Source organism: Saccostrea echinata, unplaced genomic scaffold (genome assembly GCF_033153115.1).
Source record: "Saccostrea echinata isolate AGI-Se365-2 ecotype Australia unplaced genomic scaffold, CSIRO_AGI_Sech_v1 ptg000054l, whole genome shotgun sequence".
NCBI classification, from domain to species: Eukaryota; Metazoa; Mollusca; class Bivalvia; order Ostreida; family Ostreidae; genus Saccostrea; species Saccostrea echinata.
This window is the reverse complement of record NW_026889803.1, coordinates 65,012,501-65,037,696: the sequence shown is the minus strand read 5'-3', so window position 1 is coordinate 65,037,696 and position 25,196 is coordinate 65,012,501. Positions and strand designations below refer to the sequence as shown.

At 32.5% G+C, this 25,196-nt stretch overlaps 2 protein-coding genes across 3 annotated transcripts in view; both read right to left on the bottom strand.

The window, feature by feature from the left end:
* The window catches only part of LOC133206403 (transcription initiation factor TFIID subunit 10-like), a 29,086-nt gene extending 12,324 nt beyond the window's left edge, over window positions 1–16,762 (bottom strand). Inside the window, exon 1 of one of the 2 annotated variants that reach the window (XM_061342366.1) lies at window positions 16,681–16,762. In XM_061342366.1, the coding sequence (XP_061198350.1) occupies window positions 16,681–16,747 (67 nt within the window). In that variant the 5' untranslated portion in view covers window positions 16,748–16,762. Of the gene's footprint in view, window positions 1–12,183; window positions 12,227–16,680 lie in introns of those variants that run through there. The other variant, XM_061342369.1, reaches the window with a different exon arrangement.
* Window positions 16,763–21,007: 4,245 nt separating this feature from the next.
* Window positions 21,008–25,196, bottom strand: part of LOC133205103 (uncharacterized) — a 14,261-nt gene continuing 10,072 nt past the window's right edge. The window contains exons 9-10 of the mRNA XM_061340846.1: window positions 23,818–23,922; window positions 21,008–21,681 (exon numbers count right to left, since the gene is read on the bottom strand). Coding sequence (XP_061196830.1) covers window positions 21,668–21,681; window positions 23,818–23,922 — 119 coding nt within the window. The 3' untranslated portion in view covers window positions 21,008–21,667. The remainder of the gene's footprint in view (window positions 21,682–23,817; window positions 23,923–25,196) is intronic.

Here is a 25,196-nt window from a genome sequence, read left to right as displayed (position 1 = left end):
AGTTTTTACATATTTTAATAACTTTATCTTTATCTTAAGTGTGCATTATGTATTTTTCTTAATGATTTAAATTTAAATATCGGCGTCATTTCTAAAAATATTAATCGAAACCAGGTTTAAACATTAGAGCATTAATTTGAAAATGCAAACTGACTCTGGCAAAAAGTTGTACCGACTTATAAGCGGGTCAATGGCAAATCCCTCCAAAATAACCTCAAAAAATACAACCAACTTATAAGCGGACCGACTTATAGTATATACGGTAACTATCTATTTGTTTCATTTGTAACAGCATAATTAACTTTAAAAAGTATTTGTTCTGATACATAAAAAGTTGCTTGTACATGAATTTCAACCGAGGCATACTGATTAACAAAACTTTAAATTATCAGTAAGAAAATTAATTAAATAAAATAAGATTAGAATATACATGTAATCAAAGAATCTGTAAACAAAATTTTCATTTGGGAACAAGAAAAACAAGGCTCTAAATCATGTTGATTTGCGTCTTGACAAATCAGTATTTCACCGTGAAATGATTATAATTTTCAATTTCTGTCCATGACAGACTGTATAAAACATAGAACTCATGCCTATGATTTACCTCTTACCACCGCCATTTTACAACCACTGTGTCTGTCTGTTCATTTGTCCGTTATAAAATTATGTCTGAGCAATAGTGATGGGAGTGAATTCAAACTAGTAAATTATATTGGTGCTCATGTCTAAAGAATTTTAAGATTTCATCTTTTAAAGGTTAAAGTCAATGGCTGTAAAAATGTTCAAATAATGCTTGGGGTCTTTTAAATCTGTGACTTAAATGAATTCAAATTTGTTGCTGATGATCCAGTGGTGAGCTATAATTTTAAATTCAATGTCTTGACTAAAAGTTGCTGATAAAGATTATTATCTTAAATAAGAGGAACATGGGCCACAACACTCACCTGAGCGCTTTGGCTAGAAAAAAGCAGAAATCAGTTCAGTATTGAAAAGTTTAAATATTGAAGTGGTCCTAACCTACTTCTTTGAACAAACTTGAATCTACACTATCTGAGGATGCTGGAATTTCTTCCCTATTTCTTTGACCAATCATAGCTTTGGAAGATTTTTAAAGATATTTTCTAATAAGTTTAATCTTCTATTGTGGCCCCGCCCTATCCCTGGGATCATGATGTGAACAACTGGAATCTACACTACCTGAGGTTGCTTCCACAGGGATCGATACTAACTTTAAAACCACAGTCACCTGCTGGGCTAGGGATTTCTAATTTCTACTAGCCCTGATCATGAATTAGTTGTCCAGCAGCCAAAGAAGCGACGAGGGGGGTAGGTGCAGGAGGGGGTTCCCCCTCCTGCTGGATCAATTTTAAAAATTGAGATGCCAAATCCAGCATTCTGGCTATATTTTGGGGTAAAATTATATGTCATTTCATGACCGAACCAAAGACGTTTATTCCACATAATATTACTGTACAGTCATTTAGGATATTCTGAATCACCTTTTATATTTTGACTGCAAACATTCTGATTAAAGAATTATAACTGGTTATTTGGTATTAAAGAAAAGTCAGGTATATGAGAAATCAGATCTACATTTCAAGGCAAGTCCATCTTTGATACAGTGAACTTAATATTTACTGCACCTTTTTAGTGTACATGTATTGCGGGTCACTTTGGGGTATTTTGCATCACAAAGAAAACAGGTAGAAAACGACAAGAAAATAACATTGTGATTTTTTATTTGGTATTGTTTAAGAAAAATCTCCAAAAATAAAAAGAATAATCCACTTATTGATTTTTACTTGTTGATTTTAATTCAAGTTAATTACACCCCCCCTTATGCATGCACTGTTGCAAAATAGCGTTGCCAGAAGCGTATCATGCAGAATAGCAATTTCCAACAAAGTAATGGCCACAGAAATTACTTGATTGTAAAACGTTGTTCAGTTAATATACATGTAATTATTTCATTTAAAAAAAAATATTGTGAAGTTTTATTTCAATGCAAAACAATTAACAAGGAAAATGAAATATGAATACTCCTATACTCATACTCCTCGTAGGCTACAAAAAATAATATGATAATAACTAGAGCGAGCTCGTTGCAAAGCAACGAATAGGTCTTCCGTTTGAGCTGCGGAAGGAAGAAGTGACCTTGAGTCAAGGTCATGCAACATTCTAAAGTTATACATGTAAGCAATCTTGTAAGGGGAAGCAACTTATATTTCGCTAGGAAAAACTGTAAAGGAATGTACGTGACCTTGAACATTCCAAATGACCAAAATGACAAGCCATGTCACACTCTCGTCATAAAACCCAATCTGTGTGTTACCGACTTTAAAAGTTCACAGCTAGTGACACGCCATGTTCTTTTAGTCCATACATACAGTCAAAACATCTTATCCTTAGTGACCTTGAACTTGAGTCAAGGCCATGTCACACTCTGCATGATACCAGCAATGTTTCACTAGTACAAATACGGTAGCGAAATTACAGTTTCTCTGTCAGTGACCTTGACTCGACCAAATGACCTTGCATCAAGACCATAACACACACTGGTTAAGAGCAATCCCAGTCTGAGTTTCTGAATGGATAAGTTCAGCCATGTTTTTTCAGACCATACAGCGAGTCGGAATAATTTGTTAGGTTCAACACAATGATTTAAAAATTCATTGAGAATGTTTTATGCTCAGTTTGGATAAGTAGTAAAACGTGGAGATCGGTCCTTTGGATGAGACCGTATAAGGTCTCGTGTCGGGGTAAGTGCTAGCATGAGTGATCTCATGCTATAAATTTTGAATTTACCGGGTGGCAGTAAATACAAAATTTACAACATGACATGTAAATTTTGTATTTACTGACAACAGGTAAGTTCAAAATTTACAACATGACAGATCCATGGCACTTGATTCTACCTCTGATTTCAAAAGATTTGCACTGTTCCTAATTTGTATATATTGTTTGAATGGTCTTTTAAGCTTGAATGTTGCACAGGTGCTTGTGGACAGGAACCCCCCCCCCCATATACACCCAATACACCCCGGGGTCCAAGAATATTTTTATTCGTCTTTTTCCATAAATTAATCTTTTAGTACACATTTACAATGTATTCCATATGAAAAATCAAAAATTACCGTAGAATTAACGTTTTATTCAAAAATCATACCCGCGGTATTATGAAATAGAGAAGGTAAGTCACTTCCATTTATTTTGTTAACACTGGACCTCTCTTGGATATCGGGCCTAAAATATCATATACCTACCACATGTCACCAAAATATGTTATTATATCTTGTTTCGGTAGATATTTTTGGTCTTTAATCGTGCTATTTAATTGCCTATGCATTCCACAATAATCCGAGTATTCATCGTCAAACGTAAGAAATGTAAGATTTGGAAATATCAAAGTAGAAATTATACGGAAGTGATGCAGAAACGACACCTAGCGGGTAACTCTCGAGTTCCGAGTGTTACAGAATTAAAGGGAAAAGCCAGAGGTCTACGGAAAAGTTCGGCAAAAATTTTGATAAAGAAGTCGAAATCGATTCATTAGAATTTTAAATTTTGCTGCAGATTTTCCAGATGAGTTAGGGTAGTCATCAATATTCTTTTTAAAGGATTTTATTACTCAAACCAAATAGCGTTTTAAAAACGCTTTCTAACTGCATTTAACCAGTTTGTACAATTTCCCTGTTGTTCTTCATACTCACATATGTTTATAACATGTCCGCAGAATGTAATTATTTGTATTGAGCAAATTACACCAATAATTCAGAATTCGAAGTTTTCTTTGAACATACATTGGGCATCTACCAAATTCGAAATAAACCATTAAGTTATTTGTAGATTTTCGAAGCGACATAATTTTCTTCAAAAAGTTAATATGTACTTGCTCAACATGTGGGGCTTTATGAAATCCCCACATCTCACATCCATAATGAAGAACAGAACCTACATATGTATCAAATAAAGAGAGTGTAGTATCCACATTTAGATTATTCTCTTTCACTCTTTTCCACAAAGAAAAAGTACATTTTTCGTTAACATTTCACCTGTGGAATGCTGATCATTTTCTCCGATTTCCATCCCTTATTGCTCAAAGGCCGTAAGTACCATGTACATTATAAAATGTATAAATTTTCAGCCATTCGCCATTTATATCCTATCAAAATTTTAATTCCATCTATTTTGTTAACATTAAATTCTGGAAATATAGTCAAAAATCAGGAATGAAAATAATAAATGTTAAAAGTGAAATTTATTAATTGTCGAAAGTGCAATGCAAAATTCCGGAAATCAAATGCAAAAACCGAAAATGGTAACTCCCCTCACCCAAAGAAACTATTAGTAAACACTTCGACGCTCAATTGACCACTCCAATGAACACATTAAATCGTTACATTTTTTAAGTTTTAAAATAAAATAAAAGACCTTAAAAAGTTTATAAAATAGGAAAGCTTAGTCACAGATATTAATCGTTGCAGACCTTGTTTTTCATTCATTTGACGATTCGCGAATAACAAATGTCGCGTATGTTTATTGGTTTACATTAAAATAGGTTGTGGATATCTCTCGGAATTCAACACGAGCCCTCACCTATATATGTATACGTACCTGAACAAACCAACCGATTGACATTTTCGGCTCTAAAGAAAAACATCGTATTCTTTAAAGGGGGGGGGGGGGTACGTATCGTAATGAGAGGAAATTTGATCACCTGTCAGTCCATTAAACATGAAAGATTATTTTGGAATATTTGTATACAACTGCGTGGCTTTCTTAGAACCAAATTAGTATTTGTTAGATAAATTAAATAATTATTTAAATTAGATGTTTAAGATTTGTGACATATTTGTAAGAACCACTTTATTTACCAAACAAAGTTTCACCCTTATATGGACGCCGTGATATATTTGATAGGCTGTTTAATTACTATTCGGATATATTGCCATTCAAAGGACCAACACATTTTTAATTTGGATAAAAAGTCCGACAATTTTCAACCACGTTTGCTATAATTTTACCGAATCGGATCTTTTTTCCGTATAGTCGAAATGCATGGACGCAGGATAAAAAACCGTATGCTGATCAACCAAAACATCATTGCGATCGTGTATTTAATTTATGGAGATGTGTTTTTTTTCTGTTTTTCCTTATCTGTGAATTACCCGTTTGCTTTGTACACAAGCATGTATTTTCTGAAAGCTCAGGATGTATTTACTTTGGGCGCTCTTCCATGTAAAACTGCATGTACTTACAAGCATGTATCCGTAAAATCGTGTATTGGGATATTCTGTTTATTCGACGAAATAAAAGAAATGCATAAGTATATCATTCTGTACAATACAATTGTAAGTTTGGTAGCAAATAATGCAAACTCAGAAGTGATTAATTTAATTTTCGATTTTCCCGAGAATTGAAAACGTCACCTCCACTTACAATTATTATGCATGTGTACATGCAGTTTAAAACATGAAACAGAAAAATAAATTGTTGCAAACCTAGTGGTTAAGTCGGCAATTAAAATGCATAAAACTTAAAATGAATAAATACACAGGCGGATAAGATAATGATAAAAATAAGCGTGAGATAGAGTGAAATTAAATAATATTTAAGATTTGAAATGATTTCAAACACATGTACAATTTTCCATTAATCGCTATGAGTACACATTGCATTAAATTTTTAACACCGATATGACCGCGGCTCGCTAATCTCTGCGGCCACGTGTGAACGACGAGTGGGTTACAAATTTTGAAGTTAAACACAGAGACAGAGCGGAATATAAACTGTCTGCTGTAAGAAGGCGTGAATTATTGTTTGTTTAAAAGTATTATTTTATGTATATAGTTTATTTAATATTAAATGAAAAATTAAATGAAGAAACAAGAGACTGATAGTAAAAATTATACTTTACACAAGTATCACTAAATACAATTCTTTGCCGTAGCATCTTTTCAATTACAATTGAAATAATATACTATAACACGGGATAGAGAAATATTTTTTTTTAATCGTATTGTTGTGTCAACAGTGACCAGGTCGATGAAAGCGATTAAAATTCGTAAAGATTAAATCAAAGATGAGATTAAGTTATCTTAAAGATTCGATATAAATAAAAAAAAACATAATGTTTCATTAATCGTTGTTTCTACACAATGGATTTGTCTTCTCAGATGTTTGTTTTGTTTACATGGCTTTATGACCGCAGGTGGCTGGTACACTGGTGACCTCGGCAACGTGGGATCGCGGGTTGTGTTACATAACCATAACATCGAGGTGAACATGGAGAACGTAAACTGGTAAAATGCGTACAGTTAATGTTCATTAATTATTCGATGCTTAAAGTTTAATATAAGTAATATTAAACTTTAAGCATCGAATAATTAATAGATACATTTAATTCCTTCCTTTATTTGAAGACGTGTTCCCTTTAAATCTAAATTAAAAAAGAAAAGAAAGTTGTAAAAAATAATTTATGAGTGAACCACAGAACACGTTTAAAACCTTATTTAGAAGAAAATTAGCATAAAATACAGTAGGGTATATAATTTATTGCAAGTTTGTTAAAGTTATACACATGAAGAGTTCTGATTTACTTCCCGATTGAAAACGCTTACCTGTTTACGGGACCTGCTTTTTACCTACATATTACGACATATTACGCAATACTCGAACAAAACAACATTTGTATGAGATTAATAAGGTGTTAAAGAACAACTTTAATTCCGAAAGCCATATCGAAATATTTACCGTTTCTGAGTTATAAAGCGAAAACTTTCAAGGGCTCTAGATCCCTAATTATAGGGGCCAGCCCCTTTTAAATGATATCAAATGAAAGCTCTTGCTATTATGCACAACTTTTATACTACATGTTTTAACAAAATATTTTTAGTTTTAAAGATATAAAGGAAAATATGTCAAAATTTTTGCTCTTTTCCGCGTTCTAACTTTTGACCCCTCTCTAGTGCCATTTTTAATGCAAAAATCAAAAAACAAAAAACGATGTGCACAACTTCAATGCTTCTTCTTTTCAATTTCAAAGGGTTTTGTGCTCCAATTATTACAGTTTCAGAGCCTTTGTCTGGAAACCAGAGGCATAAAAATTTCAATCAAAGGGGAATAACTCGTGAACAGAAGGTAATTTCCGAATTGTATTACAATATTCTGAGAGTGTTTAGTAAAGTCTAAAAGCTCTGAAAATTTGAACAAAATCCGTTCAGAAATGAGGAAGATATGAAGCTTCAAAGTTGGCGTCTAGGAAAAAAAAAAAAAAGAATAATAAGAATAATCTTAACCATCAGAATCAGTAGAAGGTCTTCCGTTGGAAACGGAAGACCTTAAAAATGTATGAAGATGAATTAAACTAATTTGATAATGTTTAGTTAAGATATCAAAAACATAAAGTATTACATGTAAAATTGCCATTCTATCAATCTGTTAATTCCTAATACATCATGTTTCACCCACCAACAATACTACGACATCGATGAGAAAATCATGCAATGTTTCCAACACGAATATTTCTTCAATAAGGATAAGTTAATGAATTATATTGCTAATTTTTAAATTAACCATGATGTTCACCTCTTAATTTTTTTTTTGTATCTGATAAGAATATTATACCAAGCTTTTAATAACTGGTTGGTTGTCACACGTGTGGATGTGTCGTGTGAGGTACAGCGATAAAGTAAATTACCGAGAATCGCGGGGTGATTCGGAATACCCTGAAGGACTGTAACAAACGTTTACACTTGCTCCAAGTGAGTGTTTGGTATTAAATTGCAGTAGCCCTGCAGGACAAGCTCGAAGTCATGTTAAGTAGCCCGACCTCAATTTTCAGTTGTCCCGGGCTAGCGGGCTACCGTTAGTGTCGAACCCTGTTCCATAATCCATATACATGTAGTTATGACCATTTATGGCGTTGGTGTTCTTGAGAAGAAGATTTTTAAGGATTTTTCCTATGTATTCCTATGTAAAACTATGACTGTCAATTGTGGCCATGCAAAACCTATCCCCAGGGGTCATGATTTGAACAAATTTGAATCTACACTACCTGATGGTGTTTCCACATAAGTTTCATCTTTTCTGGCCAAGATAGTGATGAGAATCAGTAAGAATTTCATAATCGATGATCAGTTACTGTACAGTAACTAACTAATTATTGATTATAATCGGACATTTACATAGTCTATCAATTTAGTTAATTAAATGGTAAAAATGGGTAAATGACTTCTTTCTGTGGTGGTCCAGCTGGTCCTTCATTCATTTTGTAGAACCCAAAGTACATCCATATCCTGGAAATTGCTTTGTTACCCGGGTATGGATACAATTGTCTGTTCGTCTGAACCATCACCATACACAAATAAGTTAACAGATGAGTCACGGTTGGAATATTTTGCTTAAAAACTATTGCGCTTGTAAAAAAAAAATAAACTGATTAATCATAATAAATATTTTGTAATCGAGTGCTTGGATTATGCCAACAATCGACTGATTTTTGATTATAAACAATGATTGGAACTCCACTAGACCAAGTTGTTCTTGAGAAGAAGATTTTTAAGAGATACCAATAATTTTTCACTAATTCATAATTATCTCCCCTTGGAAAAAGGTGTGGCCCTTCATTTAAAAAACTTGATCCCCTTTACCCAAAGATACTTTGTGGCAAGTTTGTTTGATATTGCCTGGTCGTTCTTGTGAAGAAGTCGAAAATGTGAAAAGTTTACACAGAGATGGATGCCGAACAAAATGTGATCAGAAAAAGCCACTTAATCCTTTGGCTCAGGTAAGCTAAAAATGGTGCTTCTACATGTCAATAATCAAAATATAAAATGCCAATAAAACACCAGTATGTCTGGAGTTTGCCAAACAAAACCATAACTTTACAAGATTACATGACATAAAATAATCTTCATGCAGTCTATTCATTCCTTGGAAAGAAGAGTCTTACAACATGTATGAAGTACTAATGGAGGAAAGCAGCTTAAATTCCATGATTTTATTACACACACAAACATTTTTCAAGTTCATTGCAGCCAGTGTAGTGCTGCTGAGGATAAACACAGTGTTGCAAAATTTACTATCAATTATCAAATTGAATCAGTAGCATACAATCGATTATATGATCATAAATTTGAACTTTAATTCAAAGGTTAAATTAAATAAAGTTAATTAACCATAAGATATTCAGATATCCTTCAGAAATGAAAACAATATTTTAAATCTGATTCTCAGGAGATCAGCTGTCAGAAAGAGCTTTTAGAAGGTCTATTATGCTATAAAAACTAATTTTCCAGCTACCGTAATATAATTTTTTCTGTTGAGACAATATTAAAACTTTTTAGATCTATGATAACTCCAATCTTAACTTACGGTTCTGAAATTTGGATTGCAGACTACAAATGTGATTTATTATCCTCAGATCATTTCCCATTTGAAAAAAATACAACTCCAGATATTTAAAGACATTCTGGGTGTTCATAGAAAATCATCTAATATTGTTCTATATGAGTTGGGACAATTCCCACTATTTTACTTGTTTTAATATGAAAATATGTTTAAATTTTATTCAAGATTGAAAAATTTAGAGTCAGAGAATGAGCATCATGCCCAATTAGTGGTGTCTGCATTTAAGGAAGATAAAACACTGGGGTGTAGAGTATCTTGGCAAAGAAAACTTTTTACTCTACAACAGAAATTGTCTTTATCCTCATTGGACATATCACATAAAACTTTAAGACATAAATTAGAGGAGCACTATAGGAACAAAATCTGTGAACAGTAAAAGAACATTTCTAAATCAGATTCTGGAAAATTAACTTTTTAATATAATAAATTTAAATGAATATAAATTACAGAACTACCTATAATTACCATTGAAGAAATCTGAAAGAACAATCCTAACAAAACTAAGAATTAGTGCTCATACACTACATATTGAAATGGGGAGATACTCAAGGCCACCTATTCCTAGAGAAAAATACATGTGTACGTATGTCATTCTTGTAAACTTTTTATTGAAAATGACAAACATTTCGTACATTATTGTCCTAGTTGTGATCAGTATAGATTACAATATTATTACTATATTCAAGTGTTAAAATTGCTAGAAAAGTATATAACTTTCTGAAAAAGTGCTTTGATATTAGAAAAGAAAAACTTCCAACATGTGCTTACTGGAATAATTTTTTAATTTATGTTATTGTTTGTTGTATTCATGACTACATGCCACTGTATGATGGTGTTGTCAAATAACAGGGCTCTCGATTCTCTATAATTGGGGCCGTTGAACGGCCCCGTTCCCAATGCAAAAAAGGTACATTTTTTCCCAAAAGAAAGGTGTAAAATTCCCAATTTCCTGTAGCAAAATATTTTTTTAAAAAATCATCAAATTCAATGAAACTTAATCGCCAAAAAACAAACATTTACAAGACTATTGAAAGTGAAACAAATAAGTTCTATGTATGACTGTATTAATTAGTTCACGTCATATTTGTAAACTGGTTCGGGGAACCAGGTTATTGTTATTACGGACTTAGGTAACAATGAGCCATAATGCAAAGTATTATGTCCGACTCAATAAAATTGACAGGAAAACATTATCTAGGTGCCATAAAATACACATTTTATTTCAACAACAGTAAGCTGCGCCTAGCACCACGTGCGCCAGTCAGTTTCATGCTTAATCTGAAAACCTCTGTGACGTACCATATGATCAAGAAAATTCGGGAGGATGTGACTAGCGACTGTCACTCAGAAAGACAAATAACCACAATTTCAACACTCAAAGTTAGTAATGAGCAAAGCCAATGTACTTCCATAAATATCCTATCCATATTTGTTCTGTTTTACAGTTTATTCAAAAAGAGAATTGATGACAAAATGCTAGTAAAGCAAAATTTGAGTTTTTTTTAATGAATGTTGGATTTCTCAATTTTCCAAAAATGATGGTAATTTCCCAATTTGAACGGCCCCAGCCCCAGTCCCAAGAAGTGGTGTGAGAGCCCTGAATAAATGAATTGAATTGAATTGAAAATTTGTGTGTGCCAATCAAAAGAAAAATTGAGGAACGTCCCTTGATTATGTTAAAAGATAAACCAATTTGTTTAAAAAATATTTTTTGAAACAAAAATTAGCAACTATCGATTTTTCTATTGATTGTCACTGATGCTGCCATCAGCGAAGATTTTTCAATAGTCAGCGACTATCTTAATAACACTACTGAATTAATCTGAAATTCTTTACATCTTTAAGTAAAAATATTCTTTACATAAGTAAACATAGTCAATTGCGCAATGAATGTTGATACTGAAGCCAAGCTACATGTATATTCTTAGACAAAATGTCTGAACAATTGGTATGGATTCAAAATTTAGTATAATGCCACAAATGACTTAAATGTTTGTCAAAATTTGATTCTCAACTTAGTTAGCAAGGATGGTGACCAGAGTTATGTTTGAGGATTGGAGTGGGGGCAGTTTAAATAGTGAAGTTGCTTGTGTAGGGTTGGTCAACGTAACTCTTTACCCGTACAGTACCAAGCATTGTGCTATCATATAAGTACCGTATTAGCAGAAATTTTAGCAAGGATTCAATTTTGGCATTTTTAGCGAGGGTGTTGAGATTGCTAAAATTAAATATCACTGACAATTTATATCACCATTCGAGGTTACGTTTATCTTTCAAGGCATCACAAAATTGCTAAAATTACTTCTTGCTAAAATTAAATACCAATATTTTAGGAAAATGGCTATATTTTCATCTCGCTAAATATTCCACTTATATGGTATATATTGTAAATCAAATGAAAAATTGCACATAACTTCTGTGAGAAGGGACCTATCTTCAAGTATCTAACTTCGAAGTTTTCGAAGTAAGAGTACTAAGACACTGAATAAGTTGTGCTATTTGAGGCAAACTATTAAAACACTGAAAATAAAGGGGAAATATGTGTTGATTTTGAAAAAGAACATCCCATTGCAGACAGTTATTGGAGTTACAATGGAAGTCAGAATTTCCTCAATCCGAAGTTTACACCTTATCAGTTAACCCTCACGATAAAACACCATTTTCAATCATAAATTTAATTACATACATGACAAGCAATGTAAAAAAAAGTTGCTATTTATTTTTCACGATAAATTGTGCTAATCTGGATCATTAGGCCTAATAATTACTTACCTGTTTCTGCATTCATCATAATCCATGTACTGGCAATTTGTAAGCTCTGTTTTGATTGGATAATTAAAAAGGGAGAGAGTACCCTAAATTCGAAACGGCCCGTTGAGATTTTCCCGGAATAAGTTAGTGGTCAAGGACCCTCAAGACACACAGGCGCTTGACGTTTTTAACCTTTCTTTTCATAAATAAAAAAATTCCCCATACTATAATAATAACAATATGGGGAATTTTTTATTTATGAAAAGAAAGGTTAAAAACGTCAAGCGCCTGTGTCAAGACACTAAAACTAAACGTTTTTCAAAATGGTTAACTAAAAGCTCATGTCACATTCAAAAACAACTTTGGAAGAGAGCACTATCTCACCATTGTTAATTAATAACTTTGATCAGAGGTACAATGTAGACTCAGAGATTACACGACAGGACATTTTTTGCTTGTTTATCCCCCCCTCCCCCCATAGGGCTTGTCTTCCGGATTGTTAAATGTAAAATAAATCAATAAAATTTTGAATGCACTTTAAATACACTTAAAAGTTGTGGCATTATCCTGTTATTAGCATCGCGATGCTAATAATTTTTGACGTTATTGACGTTATTGGCGTTAAAAATCATTTATAATATGATATAATATTAATGTTTCTTCTTTACATTCCAATTGCATTTATTCCGTTGTAGGCCTATGTGATTTTTTTTAGAAATTACCTTATTTTGAATGGCAACTGACTTGTGACTAAGTGGTTGGTATATATAAATATATATATCATAAAACCTTTCAATAATTGTAGCATGATTCAAAGAAGTTTTAGATGATGTATGACTCGATTGTAAGGCACGGTAAAAACATTTTTAAATATTACAAAGTTTTTCGCTTCCGTTTCCATACACTAGTACCTTACGTATATATTTTTTTCTCTCCGAAGTAAATTTATAACGGAATAAATGTATTGATTGAAAATGGGAAGAATTACTTTATTCCGTTATAAATAAATTGGGGGGGGGGTATGAAAAGTAGGGAGGGTGTCTTGATTGTGCTAATAATTGTTGTAATGGACCATTTATTCTGTAATTATTGTATAAATTATATTTTGACAAAAATTTTATACTCGGAATAAAACTATTGATGAAAAATGGTATGAATTCAAAAGATGTACTTTATTCCATTATAAATAAATTTAAAAATGAAAGGAGAGTGTGTGATTGTCCTAATAATTGCTGGAATGTAACAATGCATAAATTTTATTCTCTCCGAGGTAAATTTATAACGGAATAAATGTATCAATGATGAAAAATGGTATGGATTCATAAGATACACTTTATTCCGTTAAAGAATTTGAAAAAAGAGGGAGGAGGTAGGGGATTGTGCTAATAATTGCTGGTATGTTCCATTTATTCAATAATTAATGTATGATTTCTTTTCCATTTCCGAGGTAAATTTATAACGGAATAAATGTTTTTATGTAAAGTGGTGTGAATTTAAAAGATGTACTTTATTCTGTTACAAAATATGAGAAAAAAAAGTTGAAAAAGGGGACTGATTGTCCTATAATAATGGTAGAATGTAACATTTATTAATTTATCTATTATTTCTTTCTCTGCGAGGTATAACTTTATTTGTATTGAAGGAATACACCTTTTAACCCGTTATAGGCAAAAAGAATTTTCTCCAGAATTAATTTAACAGAATAATTGCAATGCATTAAGATTACAGTAAATGCACATTTACATTAATTTTCTTAATATGGAAAGGGGGATCTTTTGCCACATATTGCTGTTGCTTAGAAACGGAATAAGTGTACTTAGTCTAATTAAGGCAATAGAAGTAATGTAAAAGTCATATTTTCTTTCCTTATATTAAAAGGGAAGTGTATTTGAAGTTCATAAAATTACAATTTATTACATAATACAGGTAATATGTACTTTTATTACAGTTTTTGAGTAGTACTCTCGTTTATTCCGTTTAAGATCATTCAATGGTCGTTATTTCCATTATTTGATTTCTGCACGGATTTGAATGTATTCCAGAACAGGTGAGGAATAAAAGGCCTTTGTTAGTGGCATAACACTGTAAAGAAGTCCCGTACACACTACCATTTACAGAAGACATGGAATTGAATGAGTCGCTAATCATGATGCTCTACTACATGTTTTTAAAAATACTTAATGCACTACAAGAGAAACATAATTTTTTTTTCTTCATCATATCTTTATTTTGTGAAATTCTCTAGCTGTGTATATTACTCCTAGTATTAGAATCGCAATTCTAATAAGTTTTGAGGTATTTAGGTGAATGTCGTCTCTCTATATATACTCCTGTTATTGACATCGCGATGCTAATAAGTTTTGAGGTATATAAATGTGTCTCGTCTCTCTATATATACTCCTGTTATTGGCATCGCGATGCTAATAAGTTTACAGGTATGTAAATGTGTCTCGTCTCTCTATATATACTCCTGTTATTGGCATCGCGATGCTAATAAGTTTACAGGTATGTAAATGTGTCTCGTCTCTCTATATATACTCCTGTTATTAGCATCGCGATGCTAATAAGTTTTGGGCATTTTACCTAAGTAAGATGTGCCATTTTTTGAGTGATATCCCCCCAAAACTCCAAGCCCCATTTTTTCTGATGAAATCCCCCAAAGAAACCCTTTTCCCGGGAATACTTCCCTTTGTGGAGCTTATAATCTTGATATTTGGAAACGTCGTCTCTCTATATATACTCCTGTTATTAGCATCGCGATGCTAATAAGTTTTGAGGTATATAAATGTGTCTCGTCTCTCTATATATACTCCTGTTATTGACATCGCGATGCTAATAAGTTTACAGGTATGTAAATGTGTCTCGTCTCTCTATAAATATTCCTGTTATTAGCATCGCGATGCTAATAAGTTTTGGGCATTTTACCTTAGTAAGATGTGCCATTTTTAGAGTGATATCCCCCCAAAACTCCAAGCCCCATTTTTTCTGATGAAATCCCCCAAAGAAACCCTTTTCCCGGGAATACTTCCCTTTGTGGAGCTTATAATCTTGATATTTGGAAACGTCGTCTCTCTATATATACTCCTGTTATTAGCATCGCGATGCTAATAAGTTTTGAGGTATATAAATGTGTCTCGTCTCTCTATATATACTCCTGTTATTAGCATCGCGATGCTAATAAGTTTTGAGGTATATAAATGTGTCTCGTCTCTCTATATATACTCCTGTTATTAGCATCGCGATTACAAGTTTATTATTTATTTTTATCTAAATTTTATTTTCAACCATTTAAAATCATTAAATATTTATATTTAACAACTTTTAACGCTTCTGACGTTACGTAAAAAAACGTCAATAATTATTAGCATCGCGATGCTAATAACAGGATTATGCCAAAGTTGTAAAAATAAAAGATTCTTACACTTTCAGTCAAGAAGAACCACGTTTAAAAAAGCCCATACCCCCCCCCCCTCCCCTTGATTTCCGAATCCCAATAGTTCTTCTACTTTTTTTTTTTTATAAAAAATATTTTTTCTATGACATTCAATTGAAAAATCTAAATGTAACCAAATACTAACCTTTAAAAATATCACACTCTGATATTAAAAGTTCTCTTCTTAATTTTTTTTTAATATAAAAATGTCGGACTGAGAACCCTGTACGGAACGCAGGGGTGGGAGGTGTGGGATGGGGGGGTCCCGTCCCTCCCCAAGAACCTGTGTTATGCACAAGCATGTTTTGGGGAATTTATTTTTTAAATATCAGAAGAAAAATATATATACCCATGTCAAAGTGGAAGATAGTTTGTTCGGCAGTTATTAAGCCTTCCCAGTTTTAATTTATAAGCAGTTTATTAGCAGTTCCTTAACCTTCCTTAGCCATGTCCCTCAGACAAGTTGATAATTATTCATAAAAATAGGCAGTTCAAGGCAGTTTTTCTTAACCTTCCTAGTTTTCAACCAGTTTTGAAGCAGTTAATTTTCGCGAAATATTTATGAGTTTAAAAAAACTGCTTGAAACTGCAAATGACTGCTTCAGAACTGTTAATCCATTTCCATTTATGGTTGTGTCTAATGAATATTCAAAGGAATATGATGATGCACAAACGTACAATTTCAAATTGAAACCCTGTCGAAATATGGCTGAAATATTCCCGACTCGGCGTATCATGTAAAATTAAAAAAAAAATGAATTTTAAAGAAGTGCAAACTGCTTTAAATTCACAATAAGATATCAATGCATGTTAAAAGAATCTAATATATGATGAAATTTTCCTCAATCAAAAATGAGTAAAACCACCTTCTTCGACAAATTTTCCTTTATTTTTTATCAAAAATGCATTGATTTTGAAACTTTTTCTAACAAAAATTAAACACTGCAATTTTGTCTTTTCAGAAATATATTCTCTTAGGAAAGATATTAAAATGTACCGTTGAATACAACTGTTATAATCAGTGTAACTTGATACAATACGTACATCTTATTCACATTCACAACCATGCATGCAATTATACTCACAGACTAAAATATATTCCAGGGCATATATTATAGTGAATGTTCGACAAGACTCACTTAATTCAAACATATACAAGCTGATAAACCTGTGAAAAAATCCAATTGTCAGGTTTTAAAAATCCGGTTACCACAAAGTATAATATATGTTGGCACTGTTTCTGTAATTAATTCAATTGTTTATAGATCATTAAAACAGGGGTATCCAAGATAAGTCTCACTTCTCTTCTGAAACTGTAAAGGAAAGAAAATTAAATTATGTGAAATGGATCATATGTATATTACATACACATATTGACATGTACAATTGAACTTGCATCTACTGTGAGAAAAAAAATCTAGATGTAAAAAAACAAATATACAAATCCACGCATTGTCAATGACAAGTACTAGTACTTACATCGATAACGTAGTCTGATTAATTAGATATAAGGCCATTCCAAGTTTGTTCTCTGTTTAGCGTCCACCCATCTTTCAAAAACCTACCTACCTATTCGCAAAAAACACACAAGCCAAAAAATAAAACACAGACTTTACAGTAATAAAGACGACATCATTCAAAGTATTTTCTTTCATGAATCTATTATTCTCATACCGTTCACGGTAGCTCAGTCAGGAGAGCGCTCGGTCCGTGATCGGGAGGTAGTGAGTTCGAGTCTCGGCAGCGACTGACCTAAGTCGATAAAAAATGGGTAGCAACTGTTCCTTCGCCATGCGCTCGGCACTTTGAAGTGAAAGTTACGGGTCCTTCGGATGAGACCTTAAAACCGAGGTCCCGTGTCACGCAGGCGTTGGCACGATAAAGATCCCTCACTGCTCAATGGCCCTGAGTGCCGAGTAAAGGTCAAAATTTGAAGCCCTTCACCGGTATATGGTGACGTCTCTATACGAATGAAAAATTCTCGAATGGGACATAAAACAACATACAATCAATCACTCAATATTTTTCTCATAGAAATATCTTCTGTTTGGTAAAATTAAGGTATTAAATGCTTAAAATATACATAATATGACATACTAGTGAGAAATATTGAAAGAACTTGACAAATTTTCAAAATTTTGACCAAAATAATCAATTTTAGGACACCTGATTTTGTTTGATTTTCTGATATGGGATGCTAAAAACCAAGGCGCACGCGGATGCTAAACATAGAAAAAACTTGGAATGGCCTAACTGTGCATTACTGGTTATAAGAATTAGAGCCATGCTCTCTCTATAAAGGGAGATAAATAAGAAATAATGGGGTCATTTAAACCTCTTCTCAAGCACAACTGGACCAGAAATTAAAAGACAAAAAGCTTTCAATGAGTTTCATATTTGTTCACACTCATGGCTATCAGGGCTAAAAGATGCATAGGGGAGAGTGAAGGTTGTAACACACAGTGACCCCTCTATCTGACAAATAAAGTTCAAAGGTTAAGGCAGCCCAATATCTCTAGGCTTACAAGTCTTTCTTCACCTTCAACATAAAGTTACTTGTCTTATTTCACACTTCCTTCTCTTCAAACTAGCCAGGATTGTTCCAGTTGTACCAAGCAAAAGGAGAAGTCATTGAGGATGGCTAAATCTAATTAGAATTATCTGTGTCTTGGGTCAAGCCCTCACCACAGTTCGTTAAAACGGGTCCGTAAGAGAATATCATTTTAATGATAGAATGTTCCATCTAGGCAAAATGTAGGGTTTTTTTTTTTTTTTTTTTTTTTTTGCATTGCACACCACTTTGGGTAAATCAGATCAATTTCTGATGCTTTTTATGCATTTTTAGATCATTATAGTCTTTGTTTCAGATCAAAGGTAATATTAAATCCTTTGACCAAGCTAGAGCTCTATTGGTTTGAGCTTGAAAAATTTGGGAGAAAAAAAAAGGAATTTCTTTATTTCATTCAATCAACCAAGAGTAGCAAACTAGTAGCATTTAGAAGTAGCATTTTAAAATTCATGTGTAAAATTGATTTAACAAAAATTCAATTTTTGTAACAATGACAACGCTGTTTATTAAAATAATATGTGATGAAAGAAATTGCACACAAAGTTATGTCATTAATATTATACAAATGGAGCCCTTTAATGAGGTTGATCCACAGATATATCGACTTCACAGAAAAGCATATCGACTGAGCAAGAAGTGCAAAGTCGATATGCTTTTCTGTGGAGTCGATATACCGAATCAAAGTAACATTTGTTATATTATTTTCTTTGGAAAAGAAAGAGACAAACAAATTCATTAGGTAGGAATTTGTAAGTTTTAAAGACTTTTCACCTTTGTAAGCACATGGATTTTCCTTAAGTTTTTTTTAAATAACTCAAGTCAATATCGTAAAATATAATTTTGCATGTGATAGCAAGCAAACCAATCAGATTTATTTAATTACACAGTAAAAATAATATAAATATATAGCAGAAAAATGCAACAATGCGTAACTTTTATACTTGTAGCAAAACACAACATTTAACATGTCATCTTGGTTAGAAATAACATTTAACATACTATCACCAATAATGCCTCAGGAAAGAGTAAAAGTGCATGTATGTTTGAAAATTAACAAAATGCAGTAACTAATCATAAACAGAATTAGTATCCATGACAACAAGCAACTGCTGAAAATCACTACAGGAGAAGTAAATACTTCTCAGATGGATCATGTAAACATCATCTACATTTACAAATCTTATGATAATAACTATCCAAAAATATGTGCTGAATTTTAGTCTGAAAACAGAAAGATTTACAAAATTCATATTTAGCAGCAAGTGAATTGTAACTATATGTTTTATGCAACCATTTAAAAAATTCTCTGGAAGATTATATGCAATCTGAAGTCAGAACTTGCAGAAAAGAAGTCTATGGAATCAATGTCTTCAACCTTCTCAGAACAATTTTTTTTAAATGAGAGAAATCTATGGGAAAAAACTGATTGGAAAATACACACCGAGAAATAATATTAAAGCTGATCTATGTAACTTTTTAAGTTACAACATCCAGATTCTCTGAAGATGATGCTTGTTATGAAATGGTGAGTGTTTGAAACTTTGAGCTCAATGAAAGATGATAAATTGATAAATAAACAGGTATATCAATTCAGTTGCACTAAATCTACTTGATAAAATATGATTACCAGGTGCTTCCATATTTTTTTTTTCATCTTTCAGACAAATATGCATACATGCACACATACATAATGCCAAGATCAATCAATAAAATCAATTGAAAAATATTTTACATTTAAAATGCCTTGGAATATACTATATTCATCTAGAAAAGGACATTTTGGAATAATAGGATATACTTATTTCTTGTTTTTTCATATATTTAATTTTATAACTATTAACTGTTTCTTAATGATGTGATTATATGGACAATATTGTGAAAGCAAAATACTTTTTAACAACCAAGGATGTACATGCTGATATTGAACATGCACCTGAAAACTTGTATATGAGAGACTGGAGCTGACTTTTTGTATTTGATACAATTTTCTAATGAAATGAATTTACAGTAAAAAAAAAACCATAAATATTTTGAGTACAGAAAATTTATATGCCTGGCCAGAAAACCACAAACTGAAAACAGACTCCAGTCAAAATTTCAAATCTGTATATGTTTTGAAATAATCAAGAAAATAAGACCTAATTTTCACTGAGTGTTTGTATTTGAATATTTTTAGAACTTGCAACTTCTCAAGCATTTCTTGAATTAAAAAATTCAAAATCCAAATTTTGACATAAGGCCATTCTCAGTTTATGGTCTTGGGGCTTGTTTTTATAGTAAACAAACAAAATGCTTTTTCCTTCGATCATTTCCCATGTTCTTTAATGTACAAGTGTATGTAATTTAAAAAGGATTTTTTTTTTACAATAAAATCTTAAAATAAATAGAATCACAGCTTCAGTAGACTTTGATGGAAAACTAATTTATCTACAGGATATATACAGAGACATAAATAACACAGATATTGTGTCCTTACTATACACATAATATACTGTAAACCAACTTTTATTCACATGCGAGAAATATCCTCAAGTTTTGTGACCTACTTTAACTTGCGAATATAATCGCCGCAAACCATTTATTTTGCTTTGTATTTGTATAGAATGATTCTTCAGTCACAAAAATTAATCGTCACGGATTGATTTAAAACTGACGAATCGTGAATAAAAGATGACGAGAATAATAGTAGGTTTACAGCATATATATATATATATATATATATATATATATATATATATATATATATATATATATATATATATATATATAATATATATATATATATATATATATATATATATATATATATATATATATATATATATATATATATAAACAGACTCTAACATCCTTCAATCAGTGTCAACATTTCTAAAATAAATCATACAAGAAACTACAATATATTATCTAACATTTACAAAATTATCTTAAATATGCACAAAGATCTTCCATGTTTGATTCTATATTAAAGACTTCAAAAACCTGAATAATTTACTTTATTTCCTATCTAGCTTGTAACGCGAGAATTGATTGGCTTGCAAGCTGGGTGTAAATTTCTGAGCTTGAGGCGGGGGTAAATAATGTGATGACACAATGCATAGTTTCTCTATCACAAAAAGCAAATGACATTATTGCACGACAGTTTGAAACAGAGGTTTACATTGATTTTATTGAGTGAAATAGGAAATAAATTCCAGGTTCAATCAAGGGTGTACGGGGATTTACCCAGTTTGTCTTCTATACACCCTATGGCCTGAGGGTGTATGGAATACAAGGCAGAGTAAATCCCCGTACAACCTGGACTGAACCTTGATAACAATCCTACCATTTACCACATGTTGTTAGTAATGCCAAATTCTCAGGTTTTCATTCCTAAATACAGTAAAATTCACTCTTTTTTTGACAAAATAAAGACGTTTTAAGTCTCCTATGATATAAGGATAAGTAACAGTACATCATTCTCAATGCCTGATGTAAATTTCCTCCTCTGTTTCTCTCTCCCTCTAACTTTCAATATCTAAAAGGACAAAAACAAAACAGAATCTATCAGAATTAAAGACACAACTCAACTTTACTATTATTAATATAAATGTTGACCTTTGAAAATCCATCAGTTTACAATATACATGTACAGAATCAACAAGCTCCAGCCAATGTTCAGAGCACTTAGGAAACTGGTAAAAATGAACAAAACTAATAGTATAGTGAACATACCTACAACAGATGAACTTAGGCTGGCACAAGTGAATATACCTGATACAAATGTACACATCTGACATAAGTGAACATTCCTGACACAAGTGAACATGTCTGACACAAGTGAACATACTTGACATAATTGAACATACCTTACCCAAGTGAACATACTTGAAATAATTGAACATACCTTACCCAAGTGAACATACTTAACATAATTGAACATACCATACACAAGTGAACATACTTGACATAATTGAACATACCTTACACAAGTGAACATAACTCACACAATCAAATGTACCTGACCCATAAACATACCTGATATAAGTGAACATACATGACATAAGTGAACATACCGGTACCTTAATCAACATACATGTACCTGACACAAGTGTCCTGACACAAATCAATGTACCTGATAAAAAAACCCATATCTGATGGAAGTGATCAAATCAGACACAAATGAACATACCTGACACAAGTGAACATACATGACACAAGTGAACATATTTAACACAAGGCAGTGTTAAGGCTTCCCACAGTGCACACTGTGCCTCTGCTTCTCTGAATTACCAATATATGATGTCATAACTGAAAATGATGTCAAGTCACTACAAACTTGAAGGTTGATCTGTATGTCATAAACTTTACACCTTATTTTGCATGTCAAAAAAAAAATAAAAAGCCTGAAAGGCTTCAATGGCGTCGAACAAGAAAAACAATTTCAAAAGATCTGAAGAAAGCAATAGGTCAAGCGAATGACTCAGGTGACGTTATAATAATAACAAAAAATAGTTTTAAACAAAATGTCACAATTACAGTCTTGGGCCTTATGTCATGGTCCGAACGGAGCAGGGTTTGAATTGACTAGACACTGTCGAACATGTTCATGCTAAATGTCAAACTAATTTCTTTTCGGTCAATTGATGAAGGATTTCAAGAATTTTTATATTATTCTTTTTAATTGCCAATGTCAAATCGTTGTTTTAGTTATTGCATCTAAACTACAACCATGACTCTGCTCTGTTACAAGTACAATCAAGTTACGATAGGGCATATGGTATTATGGAGAAATACAGTAATACTGGACAACATCATGATCGGTTTTTAGGATAAAGTTGGGTAGAAGATTGTAAAAGTAAAGCTAAGATTTAGAAATTCAATCTTTTCAGTCTTGTAGTATTTGTGTTTATGTAATTTTGTAATTATTTTCCCGCCTGTTGGGTTGTTTGTGTTACATGATTATCATTCCAAAAATGTTAAAATTCATGTCATTCGACACACTCTTTCTGCAGAAATTCATCTGCAACAACCATCATGTTTTTCTTGTGTTAAAATAAAACATAATATCGTTGTTTTGTAAAAGAAATAATTGTAGAAACAATTGATGCAATTTTATTTTCAAACTATTATTCATTGTGAGTGTTTTCAAACAAACTGGTTTTTAGCTATTGCTATTTTCTTCCGCGGATGCATCCACTGACACATTCGGTCGCGTACATCCGGTGGCGATTTCACCTGGCCGATTGCTAGATGACGTTCGAGCTCCAAGAGATCGACGCCATAAAAAGAAAAATATTGCAAAATTCTCATGTCTTAATTGTATTTTTAAATCTTATATGTCTGAATATTTTAAATGCTTAGTTTAATTATCCTTGACTGAAATTCAGCTGTAGTTAAGTACATAACTAACAATTTAAAATCAACCTCGCAATGCTATATTATGTTTTGAATGCATTTTAAAGCTTCGAGAAGCCTCAACATAACTGAAAAGGGATCATACTTGACAGAAGTGAACATACCTGACAGAAGTGAACATACTTGACACAAATAAACATACCTGGCACAAGTTAGTATATCTGACACAAGAGAACTTACTTGACACAAGAGAACATACTTGACACGAGTCAACATACCTAAAGTAAGTGAACATAACCGGCACATATCAACATACCTGACACATTGACATGCGCGCGCATCTTATTTCCCTCTCCCACCTGGACCACGGTGTGGTGTTCATGCCTGTGGTGATGGTGATGTTGATGTAGGTGCAGGCAACCTTAAACAAAGAATACACAGAGATAAAGTTCACAGAACTTATCAACAAGATTTGTTTCAAACAGGAAGATTTGCCAATAGCCTTATCAAATACAGTTGAACTTCGGTATTTCGAATATCTCAAATACCATGGATATGTTGAAGTGATTTGGAGGTCCCAACCACTTACTCTTTATGTATTTTACCCTCAGTTGATATCTTGAATCTTTGGATATCTCAAAGTTTTTTCTCGGTCCCAACAAGTTTGAGATAATGATCAGGTTTTACTGTATTTCAAGATGCATGTATTTCTCAATATTGAAAAGAGTACAAGCTCTAATCCAAAAATTATTTTAGGAATGACTCTAATTCTTGGCCAAATGAAAGAAAAAGTCAGCATGCTCACATACTCCACGCTCCCCCACAACTCACAATGCAACACGTAATGAATAACGTCAAAGTCTCTAAAGCAGCGTCACATTTCCTCTTTGCTAAATAGAAGTTGGATAATCCCCACTTAAATTCGGGGTATTCATTGATGCACATACTTGATTTTCCCTTTATTCCTCAATAAACAGTTGAGGAACCAATCTTGCAAACACCTGGTACCTTCTGAAGATTTATTAGTTAAGTTATGCATAGTACTCTCACTATCATTCAACTAAACAGACTCTCTTATATCGATGGTCTACAGTAACAGCGTCTTTTGTTATTGCCAGTAGCTGTTTGTCCGTATGTTTTGTTCTACCCGGGGACCCGATCAAAACGCTTCCGCTTAGAAAACTCCCATTTCACTTGTATACTAAAGATCTAGTGATATTTTTTTTTCTTCTGTAGTCATTTAAAGTTTCTTAGGGTGTCATTACTACATCTAAATCAAACTGAACTTTTCTCTGGTGCGCCGTAACGTCACCAAACGTCGCCATTTTTCGCGTGTTGCATTTACCACTTTCCCATTTCAAATGCTCAGGGGTGAGAACTATCCAAGATTTTGTGTGTGTGTGTTAAGGTCAAGATCTAGTAAATGAAAGGTGCCTACAGATTTTTCAAATTTGAGAAACGAGTTCTTTTAATGATCCTTTACAAATATAGCTTGCAAAAATAAGGTGTTTCGGGACATAATTTTTTGATAAACTACACGAAAAAACATATATTAAACTGTAATTTTTAATGAAAAACCAAGAAAGTCAGGTATAAATTTCGGAGTTTTCTCCATCTCAGAAAAAAGACATGTATCAATATTGCCTACAATCTCTCAGAAAACGGTAATTCGTTTCTTCTTAACCTCTACTACAA